We start from the raw sequence: 25915 nt of genomic DNA on the forward strand, positions 1-25915 counted from the left end.
AGCAAAATCCCTTATTTTGGCTGCTGGTCCCTTATTTTCAAATCTGTACGTTGACAGCTATGTGTGGGAGGGAGTTCCACTGGACCAACATTCAGATTCAATGGATGTCCAGATCGGAGCTTCAGCATTATGAAAGAGGAAGGAAAACTCTCCTCCATCCACTTTCTCTACCATGCATTTCTAATCATGCCATTTCTTACCCGCCTTCTCTCTCTCTCTAAACTTACAAACCCCAAATGCCGGTGGCTCAGGGGGAAAGGGCAAGCCAAGTATCTCAGTGACCTCCCCGCTCAGCCTGCATACATTCCCTGAGTCCAGTGGGGGTAATAAATAAATAGAGGATACGGCAACTCCTATTGCTTAATGACGGCTGCTGGGATAGTTCATTCAGCAGAACACGAGAGTCTTCTATGTCAGGGTTTTGGGTTCGAGTTCTGCTTTGGGCAAAAGGTTCCTGCATTGGAATCATAGAAGAGTGGGAAGGGACCCGAGGGTCATCTAGTTCAGTGTTTCCCAACCTTGGGCCTCCAGCTGTTTTTGGACTACAACTCCCATCATCCCTAGCTAGCAAGACTAGTGGTCAGGGATGATGGGAATTGTAGTTCAGAAACAGCTGGAGCCCAAGGTTGGGAAACACTGATCTAGTTCACCCCCCTGCCATGCAAGGGGTTGGGCTGGATGACCCCCGTGGCTTCGTACAACACTACAATGCAATGATGATGATGGCAGGACGGCGCCTTTAAATTTAACACCGGAAGTTGACCTCACCTGTCCCTCTCCACTCCCCGCCCTCTCTCTTCCTATGGCGGGTGCCTCTCCCAAAATGGCCACCGGAAGTCGACTGTTCTCACTTCCTGCTCCGCGCAGAAGGAAAGCGACGCCGGCGCCCTGCCCCCTCGACTCGCTCTTTCTCGTGGCCCAAGATGGCGGCGGCGGCGGCGGCGGCGGCTCCTCTTGGTGCTGCTTCTCCTCCTGCCGAGGCGGCCTTCCTGGGCTTCGGCCCCAACTCGCGCGACCCGGGCCAGCTCCCTTCGCGGCGGGCTGGGGGCCTGGGCGCCAGGAACCGCAAGAAGGGCTGGAAGAGGTGGCGGGGGCCGGAGGCCAAGCTCGGCCGGGACCTGGGAGACTGGCTGGAGGAGAAGGCGGCCGAGCTGAGGCAGCTGGGGTGAGCCTGGGACCGAATCTCCTCGGCGGGGGGCGGTCGAAGCGTGGAGCCTCCAGGTTCAGGGGCAGCCTATATCATCCTCCAGGAGGGCTGAGGGGGCCCTCGCCATACCCTGGTTTGCCTGGTTTGCCTCTGAAGGGGCCTCTGGCCATGACCAGCAGGGCTGGAATAGGCTGACAAACAGACCCCTGCTGGGTCAGGACTCAGAGGCCCAGGACCCAAACAGCCCCCTGCTGGGTCAAGACCCAGGACCCAAACAGCCCCCTGCTGGGTCAGGACCCTCGCCCATCAGCAGCCTGTTCTCACAGGGGACAGCCAGATAGATAGATGCCCACAAGCTCTTCTTCTCTGGCGATCCCTGGTAGCTGAGTAAGATTGTGTTCCATGAACATGGTCTTAACGGTGAGTCTGTAATTGACTGTGGAGGCCAATTCTGGATCCACACGTCATACCATAGTGGGAATAAAGGTTTCCGGGTGGGAGTCGATCACGGTGTGGATTTGCAAGGCGTGCCTTCCTCTTAGCACGTTTCTCCCTTGCATCCTGAGTTCGAGTGTCTTCAAAGAAGTGTGCATGCACACGAAAGCTCATACCAGTAACTAACTTAGTTGGTCCCTAAGGTGCTACTGGAAGGATTTTTGTTTGTTTGTTTAAAAGTCCACGACACCTTTGGTAAAGGCTGTTCTCCAACTGGAGCGCTCGCAGGCCAGTGTTTCCCAGTTGTCGGTCTTTATACAATATTTTTAAAGACTTGCCTTGAGACAGTCTCTAAACCTCTTATGTTGACCACCAAGAAAATTCTGAACTTAAAAATGGAAAGCACATGCTGGTGGAACCCTCGCCACTGGTGATTCCCAGTCTTTGGTATTCAGGGGCTCAGTGGAGGGAGAACTTGGTTGTCATGGCTACTGATAGCCTTATGCTCCTTAGTTTCCAGCCAAGTTGGCTTTTGGATTGCTCTTCTATACTATTTTAGACATGTGGTTTATATCGTTATGAATGTGTGTTTATCTTGTGCAATTATCAACATTTATTCTATATTTGAGACCTTAGAATTCCTATAACTGCCCATCCCTCTGTCTTGTGGCAGTGAATTCAATTTTTATACCGCCTTTTATCATGAGGTCTCAGCTATGTGTTGTGTGATGCAGTTCTTCACTTGTCCCAAATCTCCCACCTATCAGGCTTCATTGGATCGACCCCATAGGGTACTAGTATTACAAGAGGTAGCGGAAACAACCTCTCTATCCACATTTCCCATGTGTGGTTGGTTTCATGCCCCTTTCTTGTGCCTGCTTGCCTTTCTTCGTAGAGAAGTGGAGAGGTTGAAGATGAAATAAGCAGAGGGGTGCTGAATGACCGATAGTTCTGGGAGGAGTCAATTGCAGAAGTGCAGGGAGATAATTACTAGGGAGTACACGATGATGTACCCACAGTTATGGGACACTGGTGTGCAGCAGATATTATGGGCTAGAGTAGAGCCCACCCGCCCCCAGGAAGCCAAACCTCTGAGAGGAAATGTTTTGTTGGCGCAAATAGCCAGTGTGTGTGCAGATCTTGAGGGCATTGTGGAGTGGCCTGAGATTTGGATTGGCAGTGTTTATTAGTGCATTATCTCTATATATATGCCACCTGAGAAGCTCAATGTAATGTACTGTATGTGGTTCTCCCCCCCCCCCATATTTTATACTCACAGCAACAACCCTTTGAGGTAGGTTAGGAAGAGAGATGGTGACTGACCCAGGGTTACCCATTGGTCTTCAAACCCTGACCTCCCAGGTCCTAGTCCATCACTAAACACTATACCACACTGTCTCTCAGTGTTGTTACAATGCAGGAGCAGAATGGTAGTGTTGGCTGTATATCTGGGGCCTGGAGAATAGTCTTGCTGTAGTGGTCCAAGTTTATTTTTTCCCTTCTCTCCAGAGGACCTGTGTCAGAGAAACCCAACGAAACCCTCTTCTTCGTAGACACTGGCGTTCAAGAAAAAGGTAAGAGGCTGCAACAAACGAGAAGAGTCTGCTTGGGTCATGAATACTGTGCCAGAGAAATTGGAACCTGGATCAAAAGTGTTCCCGTTGCGTGCAGTATAAGCCGCCTCCTGGAACGGGACTCGCAACTCCTGCTCTCAACTTGCTTCATCGTGCTGTTTGTTGGTTGTGCCTCTGATGAATCCTTGGCTTGCATTTTCCTTCCAGGCCGAAAACAGAAGTGTGCCAAAGAGAAGCCGTTGAAGATCGACTTGATCCTGCAGCCGGATTCCAAAGTGCCTCCACCCAAAGAGTAAGTCTTCTTCTGAGTTGTGCAGAAGAGACTGTAGGAAAGCCGTTGCCTGTCTGGTGCTCTTGATATCCCCCATCTGAGCCTTTGAGCTTTAGGGAGACAATTAGAGGCAAGAGAGGGAGGGCGCAGGCAGGCAGGATAAGTTGTAAGTTTGGGAGCGCCAGCGCTAACTTGCATAACACCCAGCAGGCTGCCCTTCGCAGAGTCTCTTTACACAACTTGGTTCACTGAACTACATTGGAGCCTTTTTCTTACTCTACATATGACCATATTGCAAGCACTCCTCCGGGAGACTCTGGAAATAGAAATTCACAGTAATAATTTCCTTCCATTTTGTTGCCTCTCAGATTCTCAGGGAAGTGTGAGTGTTTCTCTCCTACTTTTTGACCTTTTCAGTATGGGGAATTTCTCAGTATTTCTCCTCCCGACAAGGTTCAGTTCAGCCACTTTTTCATCATATGACTTAGACTCTCTAGGATGCACACCTTACAGCTCTGTGGCTTCCTTTCTAGCTGTCCTCCTTCGAACTACTATTCTCTTTAGGTAGCTTGCCTACCCAACATCCCATGGGCTTCAGAGGAGGAGGCCCTGTTCTTGCTGCCCTGAGATTAAAGGTGCTGCTGCTACAGTATCGGGAAGTAAAGTGAGGGAGCAACCAGAGGGTTTTTTGAGTTGCTATGTAGGATTCAAGAAGTGAGGGAAACGGCTGGTTCGGGTCCTCTCAATAAGAAGCTGCCTTTTGTTAGGATATTTCCGTTCCACCTTAAAAGGGAGCAGGATGTTTGTGTCACAGCCTGCGTATTTCTCTCTGTGTCGGAGACACTGACGCAGGCAGTCATGTCTTTCTTTGTTCTGATCAACGCTGAATAAAGCTTGTAAATAATGCTCTCCTGAGTGCGACTTTTGGCTGTGCATTATCTGCTGATAGAGTGTGCATGAGCTCCAGAATGTGGCAAGATATTTTCTAGAAACTCATGTCGCTAATTGCTGATACTGCATGCCTACGGGAGATCGATGGATCGTCCAGCAGACGGCTTGGGGCCATGATGGACTTTATCTCCCTGGCAGTATCCCAACACCTTTTGCAGTATCAGACAGTATTTATCCATTTACCTCATAGTTATCAGCATCGGCTGATGGCAGTCCTGCTTGACCAGGGGTAGGCAACCTAAGGGCCAGGGGCCGGATGCGGCCCAGTCGCCTTCTCACTCCTGCCTGCGGATGGTCTGGGAATCAGCATATTTTTACATGAGTAGAATGTGTCCTTTTATTTAAAATGCATCTCTTGGTTATTTGTGGGGCATAGGAATTCGTTCATTATTTTTTTCCAAAATATAGTCCAGCCCACCACATGGTCTGAGGGACAGTGGACCGGCCCACGGCTGAAAAAGGTTGCTGACCCCTGTGCTTGACCAAGAACTTGTCTTTCTTCTCCTTAGCATCCTCGCCCACCAGGTTCCCAACGGCAAGAAGCTAAAGAGGAAGCAGCGGCTTTGGGAGAAGTTGACGGAGAAAGGGGTGGTGCCACGGAAAGAGCGCCTCCTTCAGGAGAGGTTGCAGAAGCCCCCGGCGGCGAAAGCTGCAGAAGCAGGCAGCGGCATCGATCCTTCCAGGACGTTCTATGACATGTGGTCAGACTCAAGTAAGTCGAGACGGCAGTCGGGTGCAATAATTCTATCCCTAGCTCTAGAAAGAGAGAGGAGTCTTGTGAGTTACAGGTAGGTGGGTGGGACTTGAGAGTTTCACTGCTGCCACCCCTCCCCCCTTTATAAACAGGTGTGGTGGAGTAGAGGTTACATCCTTTTGGAAGGTCCAGCAGGTGAGCATAAGCTCATGCTTTGGTTATAAGCCAGCAGTTAGCAAGCCAGTTTTCATGGGGTATTGGGCCTGAATGGGGTTCCAGGTCTCCTGAAGGGTGAAAGGTAAATAACCCTAGGACAGTTAAGTCCAGTCAAAGGCGACTGTGGGGTTGCAGTGCTCATCTCACTTCAAGCCAAGGGAGCTGGCGTTTCTTATGTGGTTATGTGGCCAGCAGGACTAAACCGCTTCTGGTGCAACAAGACACCATGAGTGCACGGAAACGCCTTTACCTTCCTGCCGCAGCGGTACCTATTTATCTACTTGCACTGGTGTGCTTTTGAACTGCTATGTTGGCAGAAACTGGGACAGAACAATGGGAGCTCACTCCATCACATGAATTTGTATTGCCAACCTTCTGATTAGCAAGCTCAGGAAGCTCAGTGGTTTAGACCACAGTACCACCCATATTTTGAAGGTCATTCTATGTGGCCCAGCTTCTCACGTAAAGCATCACGTAAGCTACAGGCCAGTTCCTTTGCGTGCAGCATTTGCGTGTATCTGGAGGGAAGACTCTAGTGGCATGTGAGGGTGTTGGTGTTCAGCTAATTCAATAGGATGTTGGTCTGTGTGGAACCCTATATGGATGTAGGCTACTTTGGCCCTCCAGCATCTCAAATACCGTATTTTTCGCTCTATAGGGTGCACCGGACCATAGGAGGGGGAGAACAGGGGGGGAAAAATCTCGCCCTCTCTGCTCAGCACCCCTTCAGCGAAGCGGCAGGAGAAACGGAGCCCCTTCTACTTCTCCTCCCACTTTGCTGAAGGGCGCTGCGCGGAGAGGGAAAGCTGCGCAGCGCCTCTCCAGCGAAGCGAAGCATGGAGAGCAAGAGGGATCGGTGGGCACCGACCCCTCCCGCTCTCTAGGCTTCAGGCGGATAGCTGCCTGAAGCCCCCTGAGCGCAGCGAGAACTGCCGCTGCGCTCAGAGGATTTCAGGCAGCCTTGCCTCCGCTCCTGGAGCTTGCAGGGCAGGGGGCGGGGGAAGCCCGAGCTTCCCCAGCCCCCAGAACAGGTTGGGGAGCGGCGGTCCCTTCTCCCTCTTGGGGGAAAGCCCGCAAGAGCTGCGCGAATCTTGTGTGTGGCTCTTCGGGGGTTTTCCTGCCTGCCTCCCCCGCCCCCTGCATTCGCTCCATAGGACGCACAGACTTTCCCCCTTAGTTTTTAAGAGGGAAAAAGTGTGTCCTATGGAGCGAAAAATACGGTACATTTGCCGTAGAGAGAAGGACAGAGTTGTGTCACCCTTCCACATATCTAGTCCCTGGTTGCATTGGCATAGCTGACGGGGGCTGAGAACACCCCACAGTAGTTGCTTTTCCTGGAAACATCTGAGAGTCGTGCAAGGAACGGCTGGTGCCTTTTGCAGCAGGTTGTCCTCTCACCTGTAGCTCCTTGCTCTTCCAGTCATGTTTTCTGCAGCTCATCTTCCCTTCTCCACGTCTCCGCTTCATGCCTTGCGGTGCCATGAATGGCATGGGTGAAACCTTGCCCTTAGGAGGAACCCAACCACCTAATCTGACAACTCTTGAACCCAACTCCACTTTTCAACAATGCCGTTTTTCAAAAACGAAACAAAACCCACCCTGGCTGCCCTGTCGAGACTTTTGCAACCTGGTTGCTTGTTCAAAGTTATTTTTTGCGGGTAGAAAGTGCCTGGTTTGCAAGGGCTGAACAGAAGCTTAAAGGCAGCGATTTGAAATGTCATTTCATGCTTGGTGTGACGCAGACGTGATACCACCCGCTGTGCCATTTATTCACTTCTTACTTGCGCAGGTTGATGTAGGTGTGCCTGTTACCTAGGTGGTCATCCTTTGTGGTCTTGGGGCGTGTGTGTGTGTGTGTGTGTGTGTGATTCTTGTGTCTCTTCTGGGGACATGCACTGTACATTCCCCGCTTCCCAACACGTGGTTGAATCTCTTTATCTCTAGTAGACGTACCTGTAATCACATGCGTGTATCGGCTTCCTGGTTTTGTCTTCATCCCCTCCGCCTTTTCTACGGTACAAGATGTGTACCTGTTCCAGCTTTTAATCTCTTCAGCTGGGAGGGGAAGGAAGACAGCGTGGCCTCCAGATTCTATCTAGGTCATGGTCCAGTGTCATGCTAGCTTTCTCCAGGAGAGGTCAGCACTCACACAGCGACATGCTGAAAATGATCTTTTTTAGGAACCCAGGGGTGGAATCTCTCCTGCGTCTCTTTTTTCCTCTGCCCCCCCCCCCAAATAAATAAATCCTGGCTTTATTAAGAATTTGTGTTATCTTAAAAGTTACAAGGGCTTCCGGTAGTTAGAGGAGAGATGCTGAGAGCTATTCGTCTTGAGTTCTCTTTCCAGCTTTGGCTAGGAAGAGGCGGGGAGACGAAGAGAGCACAGGCTGGCCTCTGGGACTCTCTTCTGTGACCCGGAGACTGCAAAGGGCAGCCCGATGGCAGAGAGAGTCATCTGCTGGGTTGGCTCCCTAAGCAGACGTACCCAGTTGGCCAGGCTGGCCCTGTGGGATTTCCCCTTGCGGGGAATCCCTCCCACATGCTCTGCATGTTGCTTCCAGCGGGAGTTGCCTGGCGCTTCTGGCTCAGCGAACAAGGTGGTGGGCGGTGATTGGCATTTCTCTCCATCCCGGCTGACACTCATTCAAGCAGGTTGGAGCAGCTACAGTCCTCCCTCCTTTGCTCCCCCTCCGCTTTTCTCCCCTACCTCAGGTGCCTGTTGTGTTTATCCTTCCCAGCTGCTGCTGCCGCTGCCGCCGCCGCCTCCTCTCTTCCTGCCCCCCCTCCACCCCCCCATCTGCTTGGGGTCAAAGGTTCAGGGCTAATCTAAGTGCTTCAGAGGACAAAATGACCTCCCTCCAGGCCACTGCCCGGTTCCCGTGGGTGGCTGGAACGTGACTGCCCGCCCACACTCTCTGGCCAGGTTGGCAACTGTTGCCAAAGCAGAGCAGGCCGGTATGTGTGCTGATGGGGGGAGAATTAAGTGGCTGCAGTCCCAGAGGCTGCATCTCACACCTTGTTCAGAAGAAGCAGAAGCTCTGGCTCTCGCTGGCCTTGTGACATGCTTTCTTTCTCCTCCCCTCCCCTTTTCGTCTTCCCAGACCCGCTGGACAAAGCCCTGGCTGGGAAGGACACCTGGTTCCTGGAGCAGACCAAAAAACAGCCCGTGAAGGTACGTGGGGGCCTACGCTTTTGAGCAGGGGTGGTTGCGCGGGGAGCCGGGGGCCGCTTCAGCCTCTCTTTCCCTTTATCTCTCCTTAGCGCCCGGAGCGTCTGCAGAAGCCTCGATCTCAGCTGCCGGCCGTGGAGGTCATTCCCCCAGGAGGGTCCTACAACCCCAGTTTCGAAGCCCACCAGGTATCTGCAAGCCTTTCCACCTGTGGGGATGTGGCTGCGGCACTGCTAGGGATTGGGGAAGGAGCCATGGGTAATGGGAGGGGGCATAGGCAACGGAGGCGCAAGGGGAACACATTACACTTTTTTGAAGTGAGGGTGGTGTACCATTTTCAATTCAGGGGCCACATTTCCTCATCAGCAAGCCTCCAGGGGCCATGTGCCAGTGGCAGGCAGGACTAGAGTCAGATTTGGACAGCGCAGAAGTTGTGACTCTCAGCTATGTGCAGCGGGCTACATTCAGTTAGAGGTGTCTATGCAAGTACACACATTATTTTTTATCTGTTGTATTACATTGATAAAGCACCTTCACCTTCCATGGAGCTTGAGGTGGGTTAGGCTAAGGCAGGGGTCAGCAAACTTTTTCAGCAGGGGGCCAGTCCACTGTCCCTCAGACCTTGTGGGGGGCCAGACTATATTCTGGGGAAAAAAAATTGAATTAATTCCTATGCCCTACAATTAACCCAAGAGATGCATTTTAAATAAAAGCACACATTCTGCTTATGTAAAAACACCAGGCAGGCCCCACAAATAACCCAGAGATGCATTTTAAATAAAAGGACCCATTCTATTCATGTAAAAACACACTGAATCCTGGACTGGCCGGATTTAGAAGGCGATTGGGCCAGATCCGGCCCCTGGGTCTTAGTTTGCCTGTTGTTGTTGTTGTTTAGTCGTGTCCGACTCTAGAGCACGCCAGGCACTTCTGTCCTCCACTGCCTCCCGCAGTTTGATCAAACTCATGCTGGTAGCTTCAAGAACACCATCCAACCATCTCATTCTCTGTCATCCCCTTCTCCCTTAGTTTGCCTACCCATGGGCTAAGAGATGGTGACTGACAGCATGGTCACCCAGCATTAGTTTCATGGCTGAGTGGAGGGTTTTTGAACCCTGGCCTCTCCCAGGTCATAGTTCCAGCACTCTAACCTTTATGCCACACTGGCTCAGCCAGCCAGCCAGGCAAATGAGTGATATCACAGTTTAATAAAGCATTGCAGCCAGGAAACAGCATCCAGGGAGGGTGTGAAGCAGGGCTGGCGAGGGACGTAGCTTGAGAAGGATCCTGAGGGCCAGACAGAGAGGGCTGAAGGGCCACATTTGGGCCTGACTTGGAAGAGAGCGTTCCAGGATGAGTGAAGCAGTCTCTTTAAGCATCACAGCGGAGGTCCCACGAGGGATGGCTAGGCCTGTTCCTCCGCTGTTCACGCCGCTCCCTTCCCCTTGCAGGCCCTCCTCCTCCAAGCCCACGAAGTCGAGCTGAAGAAGCAGAAGGCAGCGGAGCGATTGGAGCGTCAGCTGAAGTTCCCCACAGTGGATGAAGCCCCCACTGAGGTGAGCGTTTGACCCTGCAGAAGGGAGTTTCGCCACTGAGGCTGTTGGGGAATTGACCTGCGCCCTTGCTGGCATTCTGACCTTGTTCTTGGGAGGACAAAAACAGTAGCAGAAGGAGCAGAGGTTCCACCATTGGACCAGAGGATTGTATCAAGTGAAGACTTGGTCAGGATATCCTGGGGCACGCTTCCCCAAGCTGGTGCCCTCCGGAGGTTGGACATGGACTCCAGACCATTGGTTAGGGATTATGGGAATTGGAGTCCGAACAGTGACGTCTAGAAGCTGCCGAGTTGTGGGGAGGCTGTCTTGGTTTTTTCCTCAGCTCTCAAGAAAGCAGCAGTGTGTCCTGTTTGTGCAAAGAGTGCAGAGGGCCTTGTCTCGGATAGAGTCAGTCAAGCTCTCCTGTCCGTTACCTTCTCCTAAGAGCACATCGTTATGCCATCCTTTCCATGTTTGCCAGGGTCACTAAAGCTGCAGAGGCCCATAAAATGACAATGGCTCATCTAGGCCGGGGCTTTCCAAGCTTTCAGTCCCAAGGAAAACGCTTCCCACATTTTTATCCCTGCTAAGTTGCATCTGTGCATTACAGGAGATTCTTGGGGTTAGTAGAGGGAGGAGTTTTCAGCACCTGCAGCTGTCCAGTGTGAAAGGAGAGTTTGCAAAAGCTCCCAGAAGCTGCCTTTTCATGGACGCTTGCCTGCTGTGGGCTATTGATCTTCCAGAGAAGCCCCGGATAAACTTCCTAGGGACACAGCGTGAGAATTACAGGTTTAGGTAAACACGTTGACAGTTCGGGTGCTGCATGACAAAATCACAATTTGTCACTTCCTGGCTTTTTGGTGCTTTTTAGTAGGTGTGATCCTGGAGGGGTGAGCTGTGGTGTTGAAGCCTGGCAGCAATAAGTCATCGTGCTTATGTAGATGAAAAGTTGCCACTTGGTGGCTCTCAGCCCCTCCTCGCTGAATCCTCTTTTGCGGAGGACCAGGAAAGGGTAATGTGGCCGCTTCGCCCGTGGTTAGCACCCCTCTCCCGCTAGAAGCAAGCCAGTTTCCTCACTTGGCCCGAGGAGAGCATATATTTAGCCTCCTAATAGGCCTTAACCCTACAGCACTATATCAGTTTAAAGGGATGTGCCGGCCTCTGAGAAGATGTAAATAATCCTGCCCAGAGGTGCCAGGGCCTGGCACTCAGCAGCAGCAGCCGCCTCCCACCAAACAGCAAAAGCCCCCAAGCCTAGGGAAGGAGCCAGGAACCAGCCTAAGGCTTGGAAGAGCCATGCAAGATCCTGTGTCCTGGGTCTTTCTGTACGTCGAATTTAAATGCAGCTGAGGGCTTTTAAGTGTTACTTTTTGGAGTCAGAGACTCAATATGAATGTGTTGGTATGAGGTACGTGCTTTCCCCATTTTGGGCGCCATGACTTGGCAGTAATTAGCCTTCAACTTGCCGTATTTTTCACTCAGCAAGACGCACCAGACCGTAAGACACACCTAGTTTTGGGAGGTGGAAAACAAGAAAAAAAATATTCTGAATCCCAGAAGCCAGGACAGCAAGAGGGATCACAGCTCAGCAGCGGGATCAAGGCCCCCCTGCATTCGCTCCATAAGACGCACACACATTTCCCCTTACTTTTTAGGAGGGAAAAGGTGTGCCTTATAGAGTGAAAAATACGGTAATCATTGCCAGTGCGGATTGGGCAAGACTTGCTGGAGAAAGCAAGCCAGATCCAAGGTTCTTGTGTTGAAATACAAAGCCCTGGTTAGCGTGGGTCCAGGATAAGGGCCCCAGAGCCCTTGTACAGTGGTGCCCCGCAAGACGAATGCCTCGCAAGACGGAAAACTCGCTAGACGAAAGGGTTTTCCGTTTTTGAGCTGCTTCGCAAGACGAATTTCCCTATGGGCTTGCTTCGCAAGACGAAAACGTCTTGCAAGTTTGTTTCCTTTTTCTTAACACCGTTAATACAGTTGCGGCTTGACTTCGAGGAGCAACTCGTAGAACGCAGTGTACATAGTAGCCTTTTTTGAGGTTTTTAAAGACTTTGGTGATTTTTGAAGCTTTTCCAAAACTTCTTTTGCAGCCATTTGGTAAGTTAAGCTTTTAAAACTTTTTTTTGGGGGGGTTTGGATTTTGGGTTGGGGTGTTTGGAATTCAAGGACTTGGTGTTGGGAAGGGGTTTGCAAGAATCTGGAAGCTTTCCCCCCCCCCCTGCATTTTTATGATTTTCTGTGACCATTGGGCCACTCTGCTGTTTTTTAAAAAAAATTCTGGATTTGAATTTATGTGTGCTTGGTGGCTGGGGGAACAGTTGGGGAGGGGTTTGCAAGAATCTGGAAGCTTGTGGTTTTATTTCTGCATTTTAAAGATTTTCTGTGACCATTGGGCCAAAAAAATCTAGGTTTGAATTTTGAAATGCTCTTTACAGTATGTGTGACTTTAAAGAGCACTTAATAAACTCTTGTTGTGCCAAATTTGGCTTTGTTTGGACTTTTTTTGACCATAGGAACACATTAATTGATTTTCAATGCATTCCTATGGGAAACCGTGCTTCGCAAGACGAAAAATTCGCTAGACGAAAAAATTGGCGGAACGAATTAATTTCGTCTTGCGAGGCACCACTGTATCCCTGCTCAGTCACTGAAATCCAGAGGAGTATTGTGACTGTATTGCTAATTATTAACTGCTTAGGTAATGGCGATGCTTCTGCGGGGAGGTCAGAGGGACCTTCAGCCTGCCGATAGCCTGGGTTGTATCCAGTGTTAGTCATACTCAAAGTAAACCCATTGAAAGTGAGGGGGTTACTGGATTGTTTTGGTTTTACCATGTATTTCGTATTCTCCTTTTGTGTTTTTCTGTTGTGAACTGCCCTGGGACCTTCGGATGAAGAAGAATAAACAATAGAGCAATAATAATTGTTCGCTGTCCTGCCATCTACAGAGGCCCCGTTGGCCTCCACTAGAAGTCAGCCATATAGCATCGCCAGGCCCTTGTAAAGGAACACTCTTCCAGCAAAGATTTTGCTCTCTTTTTGACCTTTAGGTATCTGTTACGAGACATGTCCGTGCCAACAGGCCTTTTGTAGCTGCTCAATTTTCATTTTTTAAAATGTTTACCTGCCTCATTCTTTATTTTGTGTTTCAGTGTCGGGCACTGATATTTTATGAAATGGCTTATGCTTCTTTTCTTTTTTTAAAATAATTTTTATTAAATTTTCCATTTTAGCAATCCAATCAAATCGCATTAAATATTCCAAATAATACAAATACATATTATATAGTCCAAATATTCCGCCAAAATATAATTTTTTATTGGGACTTCCCATGCTTCAAGTTCGGTGGGGCTCTGATCATCTTATATCTCTACTGCCTTGAGTTTCCAATAGTTCCTTTAAATCTTCCTGTTGTTAACCTCCCTTCCTTCTTTCGTGGCCTCTGAGTTGTTTCCACAGGCGAGTTGAAGTAAACAATGATATGCTTCTGTGTGAATTTAGATATGGCTTATGCTTCTATAGGTAAATGAAATAAAACCACACGGGGTGCGCTGAACCCCTGTCTGGCTCTGCTGGCCCCTTTCAGATATATTGATGTGCAGGCAAAAGGTATCACGCAGAGTGAAATGGGAAAGAGGTTTTTTGCCTTTGCAACAGCCTGCTTCTCCCTAGGAGAGTTGGTGCATCCTTTGAGGACAATTGATTGATTGAACACTACCGGCTGTTGAGAGAAGACGCAGCCCAGGCAGGGTGTGCGATGTTTCTCTCCGTCCCCAACCCATTCCTAATAATGCAACTTCCCTCCGCGCTTGCAGGAGACGGTGTTCCAGGAGCAGTGCGAGGGACTCTTGGAGGAGGAGTCAGACGGCGAAGGGAGGGAGGAGAGCCCGTCGGAACCTCAAGAGGGAGAGTCGCAGGCGGACGCCGCTCCCATACCTCGTCTGTCCCGAGTGGCGGCAGGAGAAAAGAAAACAGAGCGCCAGCGGAAAAAGGAGAAGGAGGCCAAGCGGAAGGTGGGTTTGCCCTCGGTCTAGTGCAAAACTTACACACAGCCCCAGATTTGTGGTTGTGCCTGAGCCCCACCCTTATATCCCAGAACCATAGAGTTGTAGACTTGGAAGGCTCTAGAGTCATCTGGTCCAGCCGCCCTTCTGAAAAACAAAAATTGCAGCTAAAGAATTCCATGCAGATGGTCGTTCAACTTCTGTTTAAATACTGAGGTTCTCCCCTATGTTCTGGGGTAGTCCGTTCTGCCGTGGAACAGCTCTTACCCTCAAAGTTCTTCCTGATGTTTAGTCAGGACCTCCCTTCGCGTCGTTTGAATCCATCGCTTTGGGTCCTACCCCCTGGGGCAGCAGGAAACCAGCTTGCTCCACCTTCCATGTGGCAGCCCGTCGGGTACAGTCGTGCCTTGGAAGTCGAACAGAATCCGTTCCGGAAGTGTGTTCGACTTCCAGAACGTTCAGAAACCAAGGCGCGGCTTCTGATTGGCTGCAGGAAGCTCTGCAACCAATCGGAAGCCCCGTCGGACATTTGGCTTCCAAAAGAGCATTCGTAAACCAGAACAATCACTTCGGGGTTTGCAGCGTCTGGGAGCCAAAATGTTCGAGAACTAGGCTGTTCAAAAACCTAGGTGCGGCTGTATTTGAAGACGGCCTGTCATGTCAGCCCTCAGTCCTCTGTTGGGCTAAACACAACCAGTCAATGCCTGGTTCCTTGCGCCTTCCACCTTGAAGCAAGTTCAGCCAAGTATTCAGGCATGTGTTTTTTTTTTAGAGCAGGGGGTGATCAGACTCCCAGCTCCCCATTAGCCCAAGGCAGTGTGGACAATGGTAAGAGGGGGTGTGGCCCCAACAGAAGGCCAAGGGTCCCCTGTCCCTGTTGTGGAACATGTCTTGGGGAAAATGGTTCGCTGGTTGAAAAACTTAAAAATTGCATATGTAGAATATCAAGCGGGCGGGGGGGGGGTTCCAGTTGTGGTCCACCCCCCACCCCCAAAAATTATGCACCTGGGTCTTTGTGTGACGTTTTCTTGGTCATATCTGAGTCATTGCCTTTGGGGCCATGGGTTGATTTGCACCAGGACTTTAGCCTGGGACTCCCTTTCAATACTGTTGTGGACTGAAGGGGGGTGCACCTCTTCCCCTCATATTCAGAAGAATAAATGCTTTATTCTCAACGTTCATTGTTAAAGAAATTACCGTATTTTTTGCACCATAACACTCACTTTTTTCCTCCTAGAAAGTAAGAGGAAATGTCTGTGCGTGTTAGGGAGGGAATGCCTACGGGTGGCATGCCTACGGATTTTCCTCCTCTAAAAACTACGTGCGTGTTATGGTCGGGTGCATGTTATAGAGCGAAAAATATGGTAGCTCTTCTTTGTAAGACCTTGTCTGAAAGACTTCCCCAGCTCCTACGTGGGACTGAAAAGATAAGGTTGCCTTTGGTCACCCTCTAGTCTCAGACTGTGCATGCCATACACTTGAAACACACATGTGACCTTCTGCAAAGGATCTTGGGAACTGAGCCACGTGCAGAGGCGGCATTTGAAGTGGGGGCACCTTCCCTCCCAGCTCAGACTCTCCTTAGCACTATGCAACAATCACTAGCGTCGTGGTTGTTTCTGTTACTTTACTATTACAGTGGTACCTCGGGTTAAGTACTTAATTCGTTCCAGAGGTCTGTTCTTAACCTGAAACTGTTCTTAACCTGAAGCACCACTTTAGCTAATGGGGCCTCCTGCTGCCGCCACGCGATTTCTGTTCTCATCCTGAAGCAAAGTTCTTAACCCAAGGTACTATTTCTGGATTAGCGGAGTCTGTAACCTGAAGCGTCTGTAACCCGAGGTACCACTGTGTTTCTATACCATCCTTCATCTGAGGATCACGGGGTGGTTTACAATATAAAAACGCAAAAATACACAGCACAGCAACAAACAGTAACAATAACACACACTCCCCAGTTTAAAAGGTCACAGATTAAACTAATTAGCCAAAGGCTAATTACAGCTGAGTTACCATAGCCTCCCCTGCCTCTGAGATGTGGGTGTGGGCTTGTTTCTCTATTCTCTTGTCTCTGGAAGTGAAGCTCTCTATAAGCACAGCCACAAAAGGGGCTCGCGGTTGCATGCGGTATGGCAGGTTCCTACAAGGCCTCTGGTGAACAGGGCTGTCCATGCGCACCTTGATCCTGCTGGAGCACAGAAAACCTACAAAACGGAATAGCTAGAGAATTTGGCTTCCTCAGCACCTCCCTTTCCTGTAAAATTAAACACGACATTTCTGGCCCCGGTGGTTATGTGCTTGAAAGAATCTTGACATTTCTTTACTGAAGTCTCAGAAACCAGTGGGAAGTAGCTTGGTAAAAAGCAGGGGCATTTTCTGGCATTCTTAGCTGCTTCCTCCTGTTAAGCTGCAAAAAAAAAAAAAAAATCAAAATAAGAGGAGCCAAACCTCCATAGCCCATATAGACTGTGCGATCTAGCTTTTCCTCGAGGCAAAGTTTGGTGCAAAACGATAGTTGTTCTAGTGCAGGGATGCACAGACCAGTCGCCCTGTGATTGCGTAAAATGCCCTTTTGTTTTGTTTCTCTGTGTGTGTGTGTTTCTACACACGCCCGTACTCCTTCCTGTGCAGGCAACTAAGCCTCTGCCAGGGCTTGCTCCCTGAGCTGCCCTTGAGAAGCCGTGGCAATCGGGGCTGCCTTCTGGGCCGCCTGCCAGAGCAAGCCCGATTATCCTCTCCACCGATGCTGCTGCGGCTCGCGAACACGCGGCCATCTGGCCGAGCCTGGCGCCTGCCATCTGCTCCCTGCAGGAGCTACGCGGGAGCAGGGAGGATGCCAGCTCTCGGGGACGACCACCTCTCTGCTGAGAGAGAGAGAGATCCAGCGATCCTGTGCTGGCAAGAGGGAAGGGGTTTGCCCTGGGCTACAGAGCGCACCGTGGACAGCAAGGGGCAAAAGTGAGGAGGGAAGCCATTCTCTCCAGAGATGATGGCCTCATCCTTTCTCTCTCTCTCTTTTTCCCCTCTGCACACAGAAAGCCCGGGAAGCGCTTGAGAAGGCGGCCCGGCTCCGGCGGCAGGAAGTGTTCCAGCTGCGCGCCATCCGGCTGCAGGTGAAGCGGAGGGAGGCGGAGCTGATTCGCCGGAAACGAGAGCGGGAGGCCAAGCGCAAGGCGGAAGAAAACAAGCCCAAGAGGCTGGGCAAGCTCAAGTAAGAGCCTGTTGAGGGGGGCGCAAGGATGGGAGGAGGAGCTTGGTTAAGAGACGCCACGGATAACGTTCCCATTCTCTCCACCCCTGCCAGGAAGGGAGCTCCGAAGCAGAAGGCCCGGTCCTTGTCTCACACTTCTCAGCAGGGCTAGAAACTCAAGATACATTAGCTAGGTGCCAAATGGCTCCTTAAAGCAGGGTTTAAGGAATGTCTCGTTGCCATTTTGGGGCAGGGCTGCAAGTCTTGTTTTTCAAAGGATGGACTGACTGTGATCGATTCTCGGTTAAACATCTGGCTAGTTCAGAGGACCACCTTGAGCCCGGTGGAGAGCTTTGAGAACTTTGAAGGAGAAAATAAAAAAATTCCTTCCAGTAGCACCTTAAAGACCAACTAAGTTAGTTCTTGGTATGAGCTTTCGTGTGCATGCACACTTCTTCAGATACACTCTTAAGAAGTGTGCATGCACACGAAAGCTCATACCAAGAACTAACTTAGTTGGTCTTTAAGGTGCTACTGTAAGGAATTTTTTTTATTTTGACTATGGCAGACCAACACGGCTACCTATCTGTAACTGGAACCTTTGAAGGAGAAAAGTCACTTGACCCAGGGACAGTTCACTTATACAGTGGTAACTCTGGTTAAGAACTTAATTCATTCTGGAGGTCCGTTCTTAACCTGAAACTGTTCTTAACCTGAGGTACCACTTTGGCTAATGGGGCCTCCCGCTGCCACCGTGCGGTTTCTGTTCTCATCCTGAAGCAAAGTTCTTAACCCAAGGTACTATTTCTGGGTTAGCCGACACTAACCTGAAGCATCTGTATATTGGCCCATTCCGATCTTTCTTTCTGTACGGTGACTGCCCCTGCTCAAAAAAACCGTTTTCGTACCCTGAAATTCATCCTGAGTGTGCAGATAAATTATAATGGATAGAATTCGACATGGTGGGGTATTAGTGTGTGAAAACGGGCATCTTCGCTCAGTCGCAAGCAGAATGCTCCTGGCGAATTTCGGACACTTCTTCTCAGCAGCCCCCTTTTGTTTTCCCCCTCTTGCGTGGCAGGTATGAAGATCCTGACCTGGACGTGCAGCTGAGCACTGAGCTGGCGGAGTCACTGAGGACACTGAAGGTGAGCATTTGCAGGGCTGGCAAGAGGCTGTATTCAGCTTCTCCATCAAGCGTTCCCTTGGTCCTGTTGCTGCCCCCCCCCAATTTCTCTGCCGCCTCTTTGTTCTGCCTACGCTGCCTTCTTGGGGTTGGCACAACCTTCGCTGCCCGCTTTCAAGCCAGCCCTTTTCAGAACGCAGCTTTCTAATTAGGTCGCCCACTCCGAAGATGGGCAGCCCGGCCTTGCTGGCGTTCGGAGGGCCTGCTGAGCGGAGTTAAGAGAGTCCCTTTGGAGTTGAGGGGTGGTCCGTTCCTCTCCAGGGGCCTCTGCGCTGTGCCCCCGCCCATGCCTGCATTCTTCCTTCCCTTGGTGCCCGATGATGAGACCCATCCTTGCGCTCGGAGAATTTGCAGCAATTGCTTGCTGGGAATGTGAAGTTCCCCAGGGGCTCCCTGGCCCTGCCGAGCAGGTGAGGACTGGGGAGCTGAGGCGCCCAAGGAAGACTCTCCTTTCTTCTCTCTCTCCCCCCCCCCTCCACTTCCCAATTTGGAAGGGTTCCGCCATGTCTGGGTACTGCACGGCCAACAGACTTAGAAAACAGCATTTGTGCCCCTTCTCTGGACCAGCTTGGGTCAGGGAGACCCACAAATTCATCCCAGGATCTTGAGCCAACAGTGTGACGCGGCAGCTAAAAAAGCCAATGCAATTCTGGGCTGCATCAATAGGAGTATAGCATCTAGATCAAGGGAAGTAATGGTGCCACTGTATTCTGCTCTGGTCAGACCTCACCTGGAGTACTGTGTCCAGTTCTGGGCACCACAATTCAAGAAGGACACAGACAAACTGGAACGTGTCCAGAGGAGGGCAACCAAAATGGTCAAAGGCCTGGAAACAATGCCTTATGAGGAACGGCTAAGGGAGCTGGGCATGTTTAGCCTGGAGAAGAGGAGGTTAAGGGGTGATATGATAGCCATGTTCAAATATATAAAAGGATGTCATATAGAGGAGGGAGAAAGGTTGTTTTCTGCTGCTCCAGAGAAGCGGACACGGAGCAATGGATCCAAACTACAAGAAAGAAGATTCCACCTAAACATTAGGAAGAACTTCCTGACAGTAAGAGCTGTTTGACAGTGGAATTTGCTGCCAAGGAGTGTGGTGGAGTCTCCTACTTTGGAGGTCTTTAAGCAGAGGCTTGACAACCATATGTCAGGAGTGCTCTGATGGTGTTTCCTGCTTGGCAGGGGGTTGGACTCGATGGCCCTTGTGGTCTCTTCCAACTCTATGATTCTATGATTCATCTCCCCTCCACACAGTTTGGACCAGTGGCTCCCAAACATTTTTTGGACCACTGCTCCCTTGCTTCCATAAACGCATCCCCAGTGGCTCCTATTAAAAAGGCATTTTTGCAGCATAGCAGTTTGTGCAGCCTGCTAAGGAGTGGCAGGCATGGAATTGACGAGTTGGAAAGGGACCCCTGTGGTCATCCAGTCCAACCCCCTGCAATGCCAGGGGTCTCAACTAAGTCATACACAACAAGTGGCCATCTAACCTCTGCTTGAACAAAAGAATAAAATTCAAAACAGTATCAATTAATTGCGCATTTAGTTTAGATCAATTTAGTTTAATTATTTCTTCAAAATTTGTGAACTTGATCCTGTGGTGCCATTTTTTTTCAAAGTCACTTACACCTCCTGCCGCCGCTCCCCTTGCCCCTTAGTGCCCCCCCCCAGCAGCAAGCACAGCCCACTAAGGGGACCCCTGCTCTGGGCAGTGCTGACTTCCTGTTGTGTGTCACCTTCACCTTCCTGCATCAGGTGATTACCACAGAGGGAGGAGGCGCTGCGTAGACGTCCCAGGATGTTCTTCTCCATCAAAATTAACACGATAGATGGGTCTTTCTGCATTTGACTATCTGAGATGCCACAGAGGGATTTCATGTCAGTAGAGAGGCTGAGCTTCTGGCTTCTGTGGCCAATAGCCCAGAGAGAGGCCTGTTCTGCCTGTGTGTTGACTCCCCTTTCTCTTGAAAAAACCTGATCGGCTGTGTTGTAAATAAAAATATGCCCTTTTCCCTTATGGGATATCCAAGAGCCCATATAGAGTCCTTACATAGGTTCCCTATTGGTAGGAGAAAATAACAGAGGCCAACCAGAGAATATTGAGAAGCAAAGCAGCTAGTAAGCCTGATCTTTATTGATCTGTTGCAACAGGGTGCTCCCCTCACACGCAGGAGAGGAAGAGCACCCCTTAAAATGCCGTGCAAGGGCTTATAAAGACTTTTGAAATTCCCATCCTCTAGATCAAGACCACCCCCAGAAACATTATGCATACATCACAGAAGGGGTGTAACCTAAGACCACCCCTCAGATACATCCCACCTACATCACAAAAATTTTAATATTGTTTTTCTCCTGTTGTTGTTTATCTCCTGTCTAGCAGGTTACTTGATTGGATTTCCTGGGGAGCCTGGCCATTCTTTTGTAGTGGTAAAATACTTATTTCCTGGGCCCGGTCATAGGCTCACACCTTATTCAAACAGGCATATCCTTGAGACAGGATTTGTGAGGAAAGAGACAATGGGGAGGCTTTTCCAGTTTAACCTTGCAGAGAAAGGATTTGGTCAGTTTAGGAATCAAAATGGTTCCAGGTTGGTCTTCCTGTGTTGATCTATGTATGTGCAGTTATGAGCATTACCATATATCTAAGACCATAAAATTCCTATCACAGCTGAAGTAGCCACCTATTGCCATGCACGGTAGCAGGGTGTTCCAGGGTGTGGTGTGAAGAATTAACTTCCTTTGGCATTTGCCTTGCCTTTGTTGCCTCTTAGTTGTGGGGAGCGACCCCATCACAGGGCTTGTCTGCATGCCCCTATTTCACAGTGTCCTTTCAGCAACCCTGTGACTGGCGAGCTAGTTTGGGATTGCAGCTTCTCCAGCGCCAGCCAATGAGCTTCGAGGCTGAGAAGGCTTTGGAGGTGGGCTCCCCCCCCCTCTCCCGCGACTTGCCAAATGCTCCGTTCCCTCCCTCCCAGCTCCTCACACCTCCCCCCTCACAGGCAAAACTCCCAGAGCTCATGCAAAACACCTCCATCCCAGGGAGCAGGAAGGCACCTAATGAGTGTACGTGAGGAGTTGATGTTGTGCGAAGAGTTGCTCTCCCGACACCTGCAGTGTCTCTGCTGGAGGTGTTGGTGCAAAGAGGGGAGGGCTTCGTACAGCTGTTTCTCACCCCCCCCCTTCTTCACTGTAAGGAACACGGCTGAGACTCCAACTTTCTGGTGCAAAAGGGAAACTCTCTAGCCGACTGTGCTGTGGGAAACGGTTATGATTTCCAGGAGACCTGGCGTGGGGAATCTCTGGCTCTCTGGATAATTCACCAGGGCCAACTCTCAGCCCCAGCGATCAGGGCTGGGGAAGATGGGAGTCTGAGCCCAAGAAATCTGTAGAGCCACAGATACCGCCTCAGAACCAGTCTCTGTGTTTGCCTGTTATGGGCAAACTTGAATGTTTGTGGATTCGGGGTTTTTTAATCCCCAACTGTGTGTAAGAGAAGGTGGGGTATTTTGATCAGGGCAAACAAACCTTCACGGTTTCGACATTGGCAGTGGATTTGGGGGAAAAGAAGTGTTCTGAACCGCAGGCCCAAAGCGGGGCTTGTGTGAATGGTTGGGCACAGGGATACCAAGGACGTCAAAAACACGAGTGATCTGTTCTAGTGCTTTATTAAAGAAAGGTGCAGACTTAGAGGAAATCGGCTTGCCAGTTCTCCTAGCCTTTGCAAAAGCAGGACAGATACCATAGCAGGGAGACGGTTTGTCCGTGCCTGAAGCAAACAGTCACACATTCTTTATACACAAAGCAGCAAACATCCCTCTGGCCCGGACCTCCCATCGCTTCACCTGCCCAGATGACTGCATAGGTGGCAAATACCCAGGCATTACCCCTTTCCGGTCTCAGAGCCCAGCACCCCAAGCCCATAGATAAGGATAGCATCAGAGCAAGTGAATATAAACATATACGAGCTCGTTGCTGCAACAGCTACCAATTCATTGTGGGGTTATCTTGACTACCAAGATGGTGCTTGCAGAGCTTCCGGAACAATTTGCCTTTAGTTCAGCATGTGAGGCATCCAGGCACAGTTACCTCTCATTGCCATCTCCCTCTTCTCTGACAACCTGGATGTTGAGAGAACCAGTGAATCCAGGTGTTGGCTGAATCTCCCCGAAGAGTAGCCTGATCAAGACTGCATGGCACATTAATGGGTACTTGACCAGGAAGGCTCTCCTGCCACAAGCCCCGGAGTATCGGGATACCACAGGTCTCTTTGTGCTTAACATGAACCCAGATCTGCCACGAGTTCTGTTTCTGCTTCTTCCTCCAGCCCGAAGGCAGTATCCTGAAGGATCGGTTCAAGAGCCTACAAAAGCGCAACCTCCTAGAGCCCAGAGAACGTGCAAAGTGAGTGGGGTGGCAGCGTTGGCAGGGGTGACTCTTCACCGTTAACACAAGGAGCCCACTTGATTAATGTTTCTTAACTGGAAGAAGGCAAGCCAGAGCCAGCAACTCCTGCAGAGAGATGGGGGTCAGCCTCCTCTGGTTGGTTCTTTAGGCCGCAGGGAGTCTTTCACTGGAAATACTTGCTGGGCAGCCATCGGTCCAGGGATGCTGTGGTCGCATCCTGCATTGCACATCCAGCATGGAGCTGGAGGGGAGGGAACGAGATGACCTTCCAGCTCTGTAATCCTGAGTCTCTTGTTACTTCCTCCAAGCGGTTTAGCAGGTCTCTGATGCCACCGTGGCATGCCCAGATTCAGGCAGTAAATTACCCCCAGGGGGTGGGTAACTCCCTACACCTGTTGCCGGCTGTGGCCTCTTTAAACTATGGGATACCGTGGGATTATCCACACTTGCTTAAACCTCTGATAAGATTTGCACGTTCCAGAGAGGAAGCTGAGATTTCAGTAAGTTGAGAGAATCGGCAAGGTCAGAAGGTCTCCTCTTGCTCCTCTCCTTCATACAATATAAGCAGCAGCAGGATAATGCTGGTGTCTTGTCTCTCATCCTCCATAGAACTGTGCCCCTCACCACCAGCAAAGATTCTTTCTTATTCATTCATTCATTCATTCAATTTATACACCGCCCTATACCCGGAGGTATGAGGGACGAGGGTGGCGCTGTGGGTTAAACCACAGAGCCTAGGGCTTGCCGATCAGAAGATCGGCGGTTCGAATCCCCGCGACGGGGTGAGCTCCCGTTGCTCGGTCCCTGCTCCTGCCAACCTAGCAGTTTGAAAGCACGTCAAAGTGCAAGTAGATAAATAGGTGGGAAGGTAAATGGCGTTTCCGTGCGCCGCTCTGGTTCGCCAGAAGCAGCTTAGTCATGCTGGCCACATGACCCGGAAGCTGCACGCCGGCTCCCTTGGCCAATAAAGCGAGATGAGCGCCGCAACCCCAGAGTCGTCCGCGACTGGACCTAACGGTCAGGGGTTTCTTTACCTTTTTATACCTGGAGGTCTTGGGGCCATTAAGTAATTGTAAAAACCCTGGGAGTTCTGTGTGGATGTGGAATGGCCTTTCCCAATTCCATGTCCACCAGCTCGTCTGTGCTGGCTTGGATTACAAGCCAATGTGGGGGCTTGTAATCCAAAATATTGAAAGGCAACCACTTGCAGAGAGGGCGGGTGAGGCTGATGTGTAGACCCTTTCGGCCGGTTCGCAAACGTGTGTCCAGCACTTGGATTTCTGTATGTGAAGTGGCAAATCAGAGAGCCTTTGATTCCGCTTCACAGCAGCTCAAAACACCGTACTGTTGTTTGAAGGTGTTGCTTCACATCTTTAAGCGGTGAGTCACAAAGTGCAATAGTCGCAGCTCTCCTGAGGACTTTGGGGGGAAACGTAATCTCTAAGCCTTGGTGCGGGAGGGAGGGAGAGAAACCTTTCAAGGGAGGTGGTGTGTGGCCTTTGGAGAGGAGGTGTCTCTGCAGCCATGGCGGCTTGCCTCCCAGGTTGCTGTGCTTGGCTCTGGGCTGGGGTGTTTAGTAGTTCCTCTCGTTGAGGACTGTAAAGTCCCTAAACCTCTTGTGTCTTCCTTGCCAGGTTCAAGAGGAAATACCGGGTGAAGTACGTCGAAAAGCGCGCCTTCCGGGAGATCACGTAAGTGGTGGCAGCGCTTTGCCCGATAGTGGCAGGCTAACCAGTCGCTCTTGCCCCCCGCCCCTCTAATCTTGCTCCACCGTCCTTGTATTTATTACTTACTTATACAGAAATGCGCAGCCTGCCCGGCTCAGAGGCATCGTTACTCAGGTTGACAACAGCTAAAATTGCAGCAGCAGCATCACACAGCCCAGACGGGCGTAGCGAACAGAAACGCCGTCTTCAGATAAAAACATCTACTGGCCAAGGTTAAAGCCTGCCAGAATAATAACAGCAAGAAGAAAACACCTTTGCCAACTGGGGCAAGACAGCCAAAGCAGGGGCCACATAAATATATTTTAAAGATGGGAGCGGGGACTCCTTGCAGTATTAAGCAAAGCAGTTGGCACATAAAAGGGAGATGTGCCCTTGTGTGCTAGCTTTCTCATTGCGTGGAGTCATTTCTATATGGGGATGTCTGTGAGTGGCACCCCCACCTCTAGTTGTGGGGTGGTTTGGTCCATTCTGCTGCCGCCGCCACCTCCTTCCTGCCCCATGCTGTGGTCTGCCTCAGGTTTACAGTCTGCTAGCCATGGGAGAGGAGGCCTGAAGGTGCCAGGGTGAAGATGCGAAGAATCCTTAACAGGCATTTGAGTCTATTTGGGGGATCAGGCTGTTCTTCTGGGAGTGGGGCAGGGGCTCCATCTCCTAGATGCCCTTGGATCTCAGGCTAGTGTATGAATGCCATTTCCTTAGCCTCTGAAGCCACGGGGCAATTGATAGTGGAGTCCTTTCCAGGAGGCAGGGTGCACAATGCTTCCGGTGGTCTGTGGTTAGGGCCAAGCTGATCTTCCCCTCACTGCTGTGTTCTTCCTGCTTTTGCCCAACTAAACTCCATGCACAACATATGTGTTCCTCCCCCCTGGAATCCTGGGAACTGCGGTTTGCTACAGGTGCTGGGAACTGTAGCTCTGTGCGGGCAAACTACGGTTCCCATAATTTTGGGACGGGGAAGGGGTGTGCTTCAAGTGCATGGTGTGTACACAGCCCAAAGCAAGTCTCATCTTAATAATATAATAATAATAAAATTTTATTTATATCCCGCCCTCCCCAGCCGAAGCCGGGCTCAGAGCGGCTAACAACAGTAAAATAATACAGCATTCTAAAACCAATTCATTATCTTTCCTTGGTTCTTGTCCTCCGGCCTTTCTCTCGGACCCAGTTCAGCTGGTTTGAGCATCTCCCATCTAGGCCCCTCTCTGCCTCCCAAGCTTACACTGTTGCCTCTTCTTTTGAGAGAGATCCAGTCATCCACTCCTGGTGTTGCTTCTGACTCCCCTTAATTCATTACTCTTCTCTCTTCTCTCCCTCCCCATTCTGCAGGTTATAGAACACGGATTACGCCAGAGCCTCCCAGCAACTCACTGTTTCCCCCAATATTTCATTAAAATTCCATAAACTGCA

General features: G+C 50.5%; 1 protein-coding gene across 1 annotated transcript; it reads left to right on the forward strand.

Annotated features, from left to right (window-relative positions):
* Positions 1-908: 908 nt before the first annotated feature.
* On the forward strand, positions 909-25915 carry NOP53 (NOP53 ribosome biogenesis factor). The gene is made up of 13 exons (XM_082231206.1): positions 909-1165; positions 3092-3156; positions 3364-3448; positions 4888-5090; positions 8390-8460; positions 8550-8645; positions 9909-10013; positions 13813-14010; positions 17037-17212; positions 18273-18339; positions 22702-22778; positions 24416-24472; positions 25835-25915. The coding sequence occupies exons 1-13, from the start codon at positions 924-926 to the stop codon at positions 25839-25841; spliced, it is 1449 nt and encodes a 482-aa protein (XP_082087332.1). The 5' UTR covers positions 909-923; the 3' UTR covers positions 25842-25915.

The sequence above is a fragment of the Podarcis vaucheri genome, assembly GCF_965113315.1.
Source record: "Podarcis vaucheri genome assembly, chromosome: 7".
In the NCBI taxonomy this organism is placed as follows: Eukaryota; Metazoa; Chordata; class Lepidosauria; order Squamata; family Lacertidae; genus Podarcis; species Podarcis vaucheri.

What these genes read in the sequence shown, in the direction of transcription:
- NOP53 (XM_082231206.1), top strand. Translation starts at nt 924, where the DNA reads ATGGCGGCGGCGGCGGCGGCGGCGGCTCCTCTTGGTGCTGCTTCTCCT. An exon ending in TGACATGTGGTCAGACTCAA is followed by an intron (nt 5,091 to 8,389) that starts GTAAGTCGAGAC and finishes TCGTCTTCCCAG; the next exon opens with ACCCGCTGGACAAAGCCCTG. An exon ending in CCAGTTTCGAAGCCCACCAG is followed by an intron (nt 8,646 to 9,908) that starts GTATCTGCAAGC and finishes TTCCCCTTGCAG; the next exon opens with GCCCTCCTCCTCCAAGCCCA.